Here is a 12948-nt window from a genome sequence, read left to right on the forward strand (position 1 = left end):
TGAAGTGTTAACGGTGCGTTCGTGCTTGCCGCCCCGTGACTTTCAGCGCTCACGCGGGAGATTGGGGCAAACTGCGTGACAAACTATCCGAGAAGGGATTGTTTGTGTTTTACGCCTGGGTGAGTTGATTAAACGTTTATTTGCTTAAACGATCTTTTTAGCGGCCGTAAAAACCGTTGTTTTCAGGATCAAAATCTATTTTTAAATACTTAATTAGTGAAAATTAACCCCCTTACTAATAAAACTTACACGCTCGTTGAACAGTGTTTTAAAGTGACGTTTAGTATGGAAATGTCTTCTTCTTCTTCTTCTTCTTATTTTATTTTGGCGACGGCTTGGTTTTGAAATGTCATTTTAAAACAGTATTCAATTACTGTGTAACTTTTTATTAGTAAGGGGGTAAGGTTCTATCTATTTACATGTACCACTTTTAAGCGAAATAAATCATAAAATTTGATTTGATTCAGACAAGTCCGGATTGTGAATGATTAGATATTGAAGATAATTTTAAGTAGGTATGTCAAATATTTTTGTATTTGTTATTTTATTACATAAGTTTTACACTAGTTTTCCGACAGGAAAGATAGATAGAGTACAATGAAATATACATAATAATATAGCATCACATAAACCAAGGTTTATGCAAGTGCATTTAATTAATAATCCATCCCCCAAATCACCTTTGAGTTAACTGTTGATATCGTTGATATCCTTCAAATAGACAACACCTACACACCCCAATTGGCTATCACCAGCCAAGTTTCTATGCCCATCTCTCCCCCTGACGAGCGTAACAAGGTTTAGTCGTCACACCGTGAAACGTGATAGCCGATTCACGTACCTGTACGACGTAGATATCCCGCCGTGTGCCCAACTGACAATCTAGTAGAGCATTCTGAAATATCTATGCAAATGGAGTTCTAGATTTTTAGAACCATAATTTCATATCTATGCCAGTTAGATGTCACGTTAGCTGGTCCTTATTTTGAACATTATTATATACTGATACAATAATAAGGTTAAATTCTACCCACGATTTTTTATGGTCGTGAATAAATTTATTCATTTTCATACTTGTCGTTTTTACTGAAAACGAGCTTCATAGCGGGTTATACCCTTTGATGATTTCAACTGAACGAGTGGACACAATTTTATTTCCTGAAACATGTGCTGAACTTTTATATTACCAATTTGTTTTCAAAGTTGTCTAATCTATGCAAACATTAATTCATCCACCTATCTTACATTGGGCTCAAAGATTATGTTCGCTACAACTTAATAAAATTAATCATCTTAATAAACTTGACGTTAATCGATCGAAGAAGGTAAACCATTACCAACATAGTTGATATCCAGTTTCATTTTAATAGTGCTCGCGTCAAATCGTTTTCCCTGCGCCAGTTGCAGGTGATACGTTTCTAGGTAGCAAACTTTGTCAGATCCAATAATATAAAGCACCATTTTGTGAACGAGCGAATGCTGTTATTACAACGTTATTCTCGGTAATACTACCGATAGTTATAGTTACAATCGATCTGTAAAACTATTGTTCAGACGGTTCAGACTTACTGATTTTAACGTTTTGTTATAGGTTTTGTACAACTCTATTATTAAGTCTGCAGCAATATTAAACAGAAAAAGTCGTTTTTACGTAGTTTGTAATTAACCGGAAAATGCAGCGTGGGACGTCCACCCACAAGGGGGACCGACGACCTGATAAAGGTAGCAGGAAGGCGCTGGATGCAGGCCGCTACCAACCATGCGATGTGGAAGTAATTGGGGAGGCCTACGTATGTTTAGCAGTGGACGTCCTATGGCTGAAATGATGATGACGATGGTGATGTAATTAACTGACTGATTTCTGATATGGGCATTTTACACTATCTGAATGTTGCTTATTTCAGATGTCATTATTTATGTACTCGTAGGTACTCCCCGGAGCATAGTCAATTACATAATCCTACTTAGCTTCCTTGTTCAAAATGTCATCATTAATTGTTCAATTGTTCATGTACACATTATACAAATTAATCATGGCAAGGCATGAATTGATAATTGCAGCCGGTAATAAGATAGTGTTACCAGTACCACAGAATAATAATAAGCTAGTACTAGCTAACTAATTTTATTATGTACTTATCTACTAGAAATATTCATTCATACATTTCGTGAATAAGTGAATAGACTCATGCATCAAAGCTTTTACTGTATTGAAAAAATGCATTTCACATATTAGACATTTCCTAGCACGCTAACTCGTAATTCTGTTTGCTCAATTCCATCAATTTTCAATAAACTGATAGCATTCAATGGTAGTATTTCACAGTCAAAATTTGATTATTGAATTACGGGCCGCAATCGTATCGCGTGTGGACCAACAAAATACGTTACATTTATTTGGAAGTTTGCCGCCATTTTTCATAACAAAAATTTTGTAGATTATTTACGTGACTACAAAAGAAAATACAACAAAGCAGTCACGTAGTTAATTTGGTGCAGAATTTCCAACAAAATAATCGAGTATCAGTCTGTGATCAGTATTATAAAATGTGACATACAAATCTTTAGGGCTTGTTTCAGATCCAATTTACCTTTATTTAGAGTTATTACTCTACGTGCGTATTTGCTGTATATTATTCAATGAAAAAACCTTAACTAAAACCTTTTTATATTGAACAGGGTAGTTCGATATGGGGACCTAAAGAAGATCTACAAGAAAAATGTTTTGTATAAGAAAAAATCAATGGAAGGAAGGGATTACCCCAAATTCTCGTTCTCACCACTAACTACATCCTATTTAGCTAAGATTTATAGTTAGTTTGACCGCATAACTCAACCAGTGAAGGCTAAGGCCCAGTTTTTTGATTCATAGTTAAAATAACAAATTGTTAAATTTTGCTACTAATGGTTAAATATTAACAAAATGTTAACTAATAGTTAAAAAATGTACTAAAAGTCAAGCTAACCATTGTTCGAAAAACATTTTTTTCTGATATTTAACCACTTGTCATTTGACATCTGTCAAATTTAACCATTGGTTATTTTAACTACGAATCAAAAAACCGGGCCTAAGTTAGTCCCAAGAGAAAGTTTAACTAACTGTCATCGGACTCGCAGTGAAATTAATCAAACGAATGTAGCAGTTCGAAGCTAAGGTTGAGTTGCACCACCTAACTTTAATCCTATAACGATAGCCGGTGTTTTTGTATTTTTGACGTTTGTTATATTTAGTTAAAGTAGATGTTGCAACACAGTCTAACAAGTTGGTCAAAAGTAAAATAAAATTACTCACCAATGCCTCCGGTTACGAAGATTGGTATGTCCGCTAGTTCTGCAGCAACTATGGTGCCAGCGACCGTTGTAGCGCCATCTAATCCAGCTGCTGCTATCGGTGCCAGGTCTCTTCGGGAGGCCTTCACCACGCCCTTGGCCTGTCCCAAGTTTTGGATTTGGTCTTCTGTTAAGCCAATGGTCAACCTGCCTTTGAGAATGGCGATCGTCGCTGGTACCGCACCCTGTAATTTCGGCTTAAAGAATCTTTATTCTCATAAGAACAGGGTAGTTCAATTACAATTTAGACCATTTAAATTAGAGAGCATATTTTGGTTTATGTTTTTTACATCTTTATTTATTTGGGAGCTTTTGCCCATGTTTTCTGCTAATTAAACCATTTTAGTTTTATTTTCTAACTGTACCGAAGTATGACAGCAACAAAAGCAAAAAAAAACTCAAAACTTTATTAGATTTATTTATTTAAACATCAGAACCATTCAGTGCAGTGGATTCCAAACTTTTGAGATCGAATGTCCTGTATCAGTACGGAAGAAGTGTCGTGAACCCGTGACCTGAATAATTCATCCTGACTTATTGTTTGTGGCATGTGATTTAGGAAAAGGTATAATCTATAATAGTGATTTATACTTATAACATGTCACGTAAAATGGCAGCTTTATTTGATAGGAGAGAAAGCTGAAAGAGGAAGTAACTATGTTATTAAACTATTTTATTAAACAACGACCTTTTACATCCGTTACGTTAATGGCAATTTGCATCTAGCGACGAAGACCAAGAAGTTAAATTTTATAACAAAGTGTTTAATAATTTTATAAAATCTGGACTGGCTTTGATCCTTATTCTTTATTTTCTAACTTGCAATGCCGATTTCTGAAAGCTTTATCATTTATTCGTTTCATCTTGATAAAGCATGCTCGTGATAATAAAACCTTGACATTTTCAAGGTATTTTCCAGCTTTATTATTCAATACATAATAAAACCTCATAATATTGGGCTGGAATTATTTTTTATATCAATAAGGGCGGCCAGAGGACACAGTGTGGCCACGGCTGTAAATTATAAATACGAGAATGTATGAGATCCTTGTTTCTAGATTTATAACTTTTTGTTCTCGAGTAATTTATTACGCAGATGAATAAATGACAACCGGGGGAGTGGACCTTGTGGCTTCAGACAGACACTCCAAGGTTAGAAATATGATTATGGATTCTATGTATGTGGACATAAATGAAGAAATGGAATGTAGGTTTATGTGGCCGATCGTGGGTTTTATTACTTCAATTTGTTTAATTACTTTATAAGTTAAAAAAAAAATCTAGTTAAAACAAATTAATATTAACTAAATACAGTTAACAGTGAAAACTGAAAGAGTTGCCTTTATTATCGATTGACATAAACAAAAAAAATGGTAATAAACTAATAATTTATTGCTAAATCTGAGAAGACAAATTCATGAAAAGGACAGAATAAATAGAACAAACTTCTTGTGTGATTAAAGAAGATGCAGCTATATCGATAAGTTGTAATATTTAGTTTTAATTATTTAACCAATTTATATTCTTATGAACTTCATTTGTTTACAAAAATATTAAAATGTTACTCACACGTTGTCTAATAATTTTTTCGACTTCCAACGCGGTCTCCACATTCTTCGGATATGGCATACCATGGGTGATGATCGTAGATTCCAACGCGACTATAGGCTTGCCCTCCGACTTCGCCGCCAGTACCTCCTCAGAACCAACGAAGGGGGGCGCGAGTGTGGCCCCTGAACGCCTCAGGGGGGACAAGATAGAACTCCTCCACATAGTTTTCAGGAGATACGCCATCTTGATTCCTAAAAATAGATTTAAGGCCATTAACTACAGTTAAGTTAGTGATTGTTGAACCAGAAGGAGTGAGGTTGGGAGACGACATAATAAACTTAATTGGAAGTTTGATTTAGGAGGACGTAATTACTTGTTTAACAATCGTGATCATTGAATGTTAGAAACCGTGACAAAACGGCTTGAGAATTGAAATAATAAATAATAATAAAGGAAATAGAATAGACAAAAGAAAGGAGAATACCGGCTTGTTTAAATGAGTGTTTGTTTATTGTATTAGCAAGATCGCGTAGAGCTTTGAATGACTCTTTCATAACTGTTTTATCACTCATTTATATCAATTGTCTCAGACACACACTGTGTGTGAATTCTATGTAATAATAGATGTACTATAGCATGTGCAATTTTCGTTGAAGAAAACATAATATTATTCATGAAACATTTTTACATATTTCTAACAGCTAGCTAAAGTTATATTGTAGAGTTAAAGCTGGGAGACTTTTCTATGATATGTATTTCGATCGATCAAGAAGTGCACACTCAAAAAAATATCCTATACATATACTTGTTGGTTTATTTTATGGCTGCTGTACCTACGTACATTAATTATACCGACAAGTCCAGCGCTCATTTCCTCTGTAAGGCCTAACTAAGAGCTTAACTAGCTGGCAATCTAAATATATATAACTCAAAGACTGACTAACTGACTGACTAACTGACTGACTGACATAGTGATCTATCAACGCACAGCCCAAACCACTGGACGGATCGGGCTGAAATTTGGCATGCAGGTAGATGTTATAACGTAGGCATCCGCTAAGAAAGGATTTTATGAAACTCCACCCTTAAGGGGGTAGAACGGGATCCACGCGTACGAAGTCGCGGGCGGCCGCTAGTCCAATAATAAAATTGTAGAGGTGCTTAACTCGTACTACAAACAATTTCACTTGCTCTCCATTCAATTAGGGGCGCTTTCGTAAAATTGTAAAGAGAATATTTATTTTATTAAAGCCAAGAACCTAATATCTCGTCCTCGCTTTGTTGAGGAGCTTCGTTATTATAAAAGACTCGGCTCTCGTTATACTTCCACTCCTGTTTACTGAATATCAAGTTTAGGTGACTATCAATAACATTAAGTTACTTGCTTAAAATCTTAGCTTTTTCTTATAATGTAGAGCAAAGTATCCTTTTGTTAGTAGGCATCTTAGGATTTCATAAGGTAGGTAACTGTAAATTACTGGTAGGTATGTTACTTAATACTTATAGTACTAGGATTAAAATAAATGATACAGTAAGAAGTCACGCAAAAATATGCTGATTTATGTTTAGAAAATTCAGCTCTATTAAAAATTTTATGGCAAACAATTTTTACGTTTATGTTTATACACCCAATGGAAATATTCCAAGTAAGCAACGAAAATTACTCGAATAATAAACATGCGAGCAGACCGCAAACGAATCTGCAAAAACCCAACCAATTATTTGAGTAAATAAATAAACAGCTGAACAAAACTACGAGAAACGATACTTTGTCAACCTGATTCCAGTGAACAGTTAATTTGTGAAATTAAATTCTCCAAAAGCATCCTCAAGTACCATTGGTTAATTAAATTGAGAATAGAAAACAAAGCTTCTGTGCTTCACTTCAGTGAAGAGGGTACCTAAATTTTCCGTGTATTTCAACTGCGGAAAATTGTTATTTAACTGTACCCTGGGTTGTACCATCTTACTTTAACCATAACAAACCTACAAATTACAATGACCAAAAATGTATGGAGTGTGGTCCAAATGTCCACCACTAACGAGACCTATGTAGTAAAATAGTCTACTAAATACTGATTCATTATAACCAAACCGCAATCAAAAATATGCTGTCAGTAAAAAGTTATGACTGAATGAAAAGTCATGTTTTTTACCTTTTCATCCAAAAAATGTTCTTGATATCATTCTATCCATCGCACATTTTGAATTAATCTATGCATGTTATGTCATGTCACTTAGTGTGCGGTGTTAGATTATCGCTAAAAGAAAAAAAAATAAGCTCAGAAGAAGGACAACAATATTGGAATTATGGTCGGGTGGTCGCTGCTCCGCCGCCCCTATTGGTTGTAGGGTGATGTTATATAACCTAAAACCATCCTTGATAAATGGGCTATCCATAACCAAAATAATTTTTCAAATCGGACCAGTAGTTCGTGAGATTAGCGCGTAAACTACTACAATTTTTCATACGGTCATAACTTTTTACTGACAGCTTATTTTTTTTTCGTCCCATACTGAAAGTTAATCTCTATTTAATTGACTATAAGCCAATATAGGTCTCATTAGTGGTGGACATTTGGACCACTTTTGGTCATTGTCCTTTGTCACACTTCTTACATTATAGTTATTATGGTTAAAGTTAAGGTGATGCAATGCTGCTATAGCAGTTTTATCACAGGCTTTATAGTGACTGCTGCTTACTTGATTATAGTCTATCCAATATAGCTTGATTAGAATGACGGCTGTCAAACGAATGTGACTAGTGCTGAGTATGTTTCGTACGGTTCACATAGATGTATCGATAAGTTTTCGAAAAAATGACATAAAAAAATGCACCCAATTTTTCTTCATATCTTTATTCATAAAAATGACAATTATGATTTAAATTTAAAGACAGTAAAATTTAAAATTCATGTCAAGGGTGTACAACCTAAGTCGTAGTCATTATCATCAGTGTTCTTCAGTGGTTTTTTCCTCTCGCTAGAGGGCGGTGGGTATCTCTTCTAGAGCAACAGTGCTATGAATACCCAAAAAATTACCGGTGATTGATTTCCGATGTTTGATTATTTAAGAATGAAATGTTTTTTGGTTTTTAATAGTGAACATTTAGAAAAACGTATAACTTGACTTAAATATGTAAAAAAATTAGTTAGAAAAAAAATTTGTTAAATATGTTAAAAAAATAGTTTTAATTTAATATGACATTTGTCGATATGTCCCAACACTAACATTTTTGTAAGTCGAGATAACCTTGTAGAGACGTCGTTAATACTCTAGCTTGATTTTTGTAATTTCGAATTACTACTTATTGGTGTAATTTAACGCTGCATATAACACGAAATTAACATTTTTATTGGAAGCACTGTCGTCGAAAATATTGTTTGTAGGTCAGACGTGAATTATTTCTTGTCCGCCAATATTTAGCTCTCATTGATCGCTACTACAAAGTTATGTCGTTACTTTTGATGGCAGCTGTCATTCTAATCAAGCTATATTGGATAGACTATAATGATCACTAGAGAAAATGCTGGCCGTTTAAAGTTTTTGTTTTTTAATAAATACGAATGTAACCTTTTTTTCTCTCAAAAAAAGATGTTGTTAGCTGAAACAAAAAAAGTTATTGAAGATTTCTCATCTTGTATTAATTTTCACCGATCGTCAGGAGACGTTGTTTACACTGTACAACATTATGTGCCTCTTAAAAGCCAATTTTATTTTTCCCGCGCCAGCTCCGGCGAGCAGTAATCAATCATGAGTAGGTATTCTGTCGGGGAGATGGTCCCGTTGCCAAGCTTTTAGTATACAATAGTACGGAACGACATCACATCGAGCTAAACAACAACCTTATCTACATGTAATAGGTGTTATTTTGCAACAAGACTGTAGTCTTATGTGCTGTCGACGGTACATTATGGGTATGTCACTGACCTGGGAACCTAGGGGGCTGAATGGGTTCACTTCATGAATACAGTAGAACATTAACATTTGGTTATTCATACTTGTACAAATGTAACTTTTATTTTCTACAAAAAATTACCATACCGATCGATTCTACTACGCATTTTAAAGCAATTTTATGCAAGACGTATTTCCATGGTAAGGATCCAACCCACAACTTCACTCATATTGGGTTGGATCCTTACCATGGAAAAACGTCCCCTATCTAACTTAAAGAAACTAATGTAGCGAAGCGATCAACATCGACATCCAATCTAACAACTCATAAATGTTAGATTCTAACAAGAAAGCGAATTTTGGGTGGTTGTTCATGATATATGAGTTACTCTTATGAATGAAACTCGAGGAAGGCTTATGAAGCTCAAGCAAAATCTTGCTAGGTGTATTATCGTATAAAATATGCAATTTCATCAAGAACTGTAAGATTCTATCCAGTCGTTTAACGGAAGAAAATTTAGCAGACGCTGCATTATATTCTCTACATTTTAACTACATTGTAAACAGAAAGTAGTTGGAGTAAAACGGACACGCGCATAAAATGGAGCTACGGAATTGGGTGTCCTAAGCCTGGTACTTTTCGCTGAATTCAAGTGATTTCCATCAGTTTATTCGATCTAACAATGTTTCAAACACTTCTATATACTTACAATAAATACTATTTTAAACGTTTGTAACATTTTGTTGCGATAAGTAGTTGCACTACATTGGACGTTAAATCAGAATCTCCAGTTTATCCAATTCGCGTACTTAACTTGTCTCAGCTAATTAATTTTATTAGTGTTGACTGTCTATCTAAATTGGACATCAATTTAAGACTTTCCAACGTCTTCTTTCTAAAGATTTTAGTGCAAAGTAATAAATTATTACCAAGCTAATTTGTTAAGTATTATCAAAATAAACCGCTTTCGATACAAACCTGTTTGAATTTTATTACTTGCCAGCATGTAGCCGAAAAAGCAACAAACTTGAAGACCTTATTCAGGGGACATAAAGGAAATTGTTGACGAGCAATTTTCCATTGGATTTATTTTAATGGGTTTTTCTATGTCATATCGGCGTAACTTCATCGTTGCCGGGCAACCTTGCCGCTTGTACGCAACAGCTGTTTACGCGACAACGACACTGTCATAATAGTATTTTCATACTGCAATCTAAAATTTGATTAAAAGTTGGTTTAAACGTTTGCAGATTTTCTAAACGTTTAGCAGATTACACCATTTTGTAGAAGTTTTAGGTGAGTTTGTATTTTACCGTATTTTTGATATTTATCTTCAATCTTGCATGGGCTTCTTGTTTATTTTCTATCATTCTAGCTGTTGAATACCGTAATAAATTAAATGAATATTAAGATTAAACAGGATTAAAATTAACAAAACATATCCTACACTAAGCACAGTCTCATCTAGGTATACCTACTTCTTAGATAGATATTTGATAGGAATTAGACGTTACAATTTGTATTATGGCCCAATTCTCATAATAATATAAAATTATAATGTTTAAAAAACTGAGCTAACTCAGAAAGAAAACTCGCGACCTAAGGATAAACAAAGGTGTTTCATTAGGTTACGGCAAATGATAATAATTTGACAATACAACTGCCGGTGGATGAATAAAATTACAATTATTTCTTTAGTCCTACGCCCCGATGCCGGTGCCTTTAATAGCGGCACTTTTTCAGGCCATTCGTCACTCGAGATTAAAAACTACCCCAGTGGAATACCCAGAGCGCAATTTTTCTCCGGCAAACTATATTTTTTCCCCTCATCCTCTAATCTTTGCATACAGACTAAGCCAAGATGTATGAAATGAAGTGGAAAGCTTCGCAGATCAAAAGAAAACCGATGCTCTCCTAAATTAAAATGTTAAATGCTTTTTTGCTTTATTAGTTGCTTAAATTAAAAAGGCCGTTCGTCATATATACAAGTTACTCTATGCGTGAACCTTTGATCCTTGTCGCTGGGGTGAATCATTGAAAAGAACCTTTACATTTTGTAAATTATGCAGAAGATAAAACTGTAATGTATTGTATCACAAATGGTATTATGATCTTCCTCTTTTGAAAGCTAGGGTGGACTCTAGCTTCTATTCTCAACTTCTCCAGTAAAATAATGAATCGTATTTTATAACAGTATTTACTTATTTAATTTTGTTTGATACCAGGTAGAAATCGCCTCACTCATTCCAGGTGATAGGGCATCAGCTCTACGGTGTCAATATTTGCTTTGATTCGTACATAATAACCCGTTTAAGAGTTAACAATAGATTAAAAATAATTTACCAAATAACTATCAAATTATCACTCTCATGGGATTTTGCAACAAAAACTATTATAACTACCAAACAACTATTATTAAGTATAGATTTACATTTGTTCCGTACATTAGCTCTCCTAAATCTTACCTCCATGTTGATGACTCCCCCAGGGGTCTTAACAAACGCAAGTCTTAGCAGTAGTACTTATTCTGCAGCTTGATTTATAATTCCTCGACTAAGCAGCTTCGTGCGGTGGACTATGAGGATACTGACCGCAAGGCTTCAGAGACTCAGAACAATAGTATTACTAGAGAACGCTGGTCGTAGAGTGTATTTTAATCCTTTGTACCGAATGTATGTGTTCTGCAATAGATGCAGCACAAAGGTAGAGATTTGGATTAAGTTACAAAGTCATACTGTTTACAAAGGAGCCAAAATTTAAGTTTTTATCGTAAATTATACAGATGATGTTACAGGTTAGTTGTTACTTGAAAGTTTGCCCAGAAAAAGTTAAACTTTTATCGGACCTGCAACGTGAGGTAGCTAATTAATTAGTTATAGCATCCTTAACCATAATTTGTTTATCCAGTAATGGCCTGGGGACTACCCAAACTCCCCGGCTTGACGTTCTCCGACCCAACCAAGACCCAGTACCACATAAAAAGCACCCTGCGGTACTACCAGGGCCACCGGTTCCCGGACACCTGCGTCAGAGGGCCTGGAGGCACTGCCACCGATGTGGACAGCAATGCTTTTGCTGTGCCTGAAGATTCAGTTAAGTACGTGTCCTATTTTTAATTCTTACGCCCGTATTCACGAAAATTACTATGAGGTCTCAGGTGGACGCACAGGGTGTACATGAACCAATCACAGAGCTCTATTCTACGCTGTGCGTTCGATTTGCTGCTTCACTTAAGCAAGCATCGTTTGTGAATACGGGCGTTAATTCTTAGACTGAAGTTTAAAGTTGTTTTTCTAGATTTTGAAAACATAGTCCATTGTCAAGGTCGTGTAGTTGAGCAATAGAATTACATCCCATAAATCAAAGGCCTAATAAAGGAGGTACATAGCATAATAATCTGAAACACTACAGTAATGTAATAGGTAGGTATTGTCTTTGTAATTGAATACATCTTCAAGTTACACAGAGCCGCCCACACTGCGATGCTTGTAGGGCAAGGGCAAGGCTCATAGGCTGCTTCACCCGACCCACTTCATTGATGATAAAGTACCATACACGATACAGCTTTACATATTTTGTTATATGAAAAAAGAACACAATTTCCTATGTGCGATAAGGTCAGTCTCTGACAAACTGAATTTCACTCGAGTGGAACCGCTACTACTAAATAAAAGTATATTTTCTGGAGGAGGGTAAACCAAGTAGAACGGCTTACAGCCAGACGACAGGAATATAAATGGATAAGCTCACGTGTTTGTGAAAGGAAAATACAAAGGATTTTCACCTTTCAAGAAATGTGTTTAAAAAGACGTCTAGTGTGTTGCTTGAACGCACTCAGTGCATCAAAAAATCAATTGGATGCATGTCAAACAAAATTGAATACATAGAAAAGCTTAAAAATTTGCCAAAAATCAAGTAGATAATTTAAATTATCGGGTTTCTTACTCATGATAAAGTTGTTTTTTAACATAACTCTAGGTACGCGGATTCATGAGTAGTATAGTACGTGCCATATGATTTTTAGCTATTGCATTTGAGTAGGTATAGCTCTTTACACTTTGGTAATTTACTTAAACGTTATTTTAGTTACATTTGAGTAGGTACTGTTACGCCCGTATTTATAAACATTACTATGAGGTCTCACAGTGTGCTTGGACGCACAGGGTCAC

At 35.1% G+C, this 12948-nt stretch overlaps 2 protein-coding genes across 2 annotated transcripts in view; one reads left to right on the forward strand and one right to left on the reverse strand.

The window, feature by feature from the left end:
* The window catches only part of LOC135082443 (uncharacterized), a 155047-nt gene that overhangs the window by 133461 nt on the left and 8638 nt on the right, over positions 1-12948 (reverse strand). Inside the window, exons 2-3 of the mRNA XM_063977242.1 lie at positions 4900-5132; positions 3293-3515 (exon numbers count right to left, since the gene is read on the reverse strand). Of these exons, the coding sequence (XP_063833312.1) occupies positions 3293-3515; positions 4900-5124 (448 nt within the window). The 5' untranslated portion in view covers positions 5125-5132. The remainder of the gene's footprint in view (positions 1-3292; positions 3516-4899; positions 5133-12948) is intronic.
* LOC135082434 (EF-hand domain-containing protein 1-like) overlaps positions 9934-12948 on the forward strand; it is a 48550-nt gene continuing 45535 nt past the window's right edge. Inside the window, exons 1-2 of the mRNA XM_063977232.1 lie at positions 9934-10075; positions 11687-11876. Coding sequence (XP_063833302.1) covers positions 11689-11876 — 188 coding nt within the window. The 5' untranslated portion in view covers positions 9934-10075; positions 11687-11688. The remainder of the gene's footprint in view (positions 10076-11686; positions 11877-12948) is intronic.

The sequence above is a fragment of the Ostrinia nubilalis genome, chromosome 2 (genome assembly GCF_963855985.1).
Source record: "Ostrinia nubilalis chromosome 2, ilOstNubi1.1, whole genome shotgun sequence".
Lineage (NCBI taxonomy): Eukaryota > Metazoa > Arthropoda > Insecta > Lepidoptera > Crambidae > Ostrinia > Ostrinia nubilalis.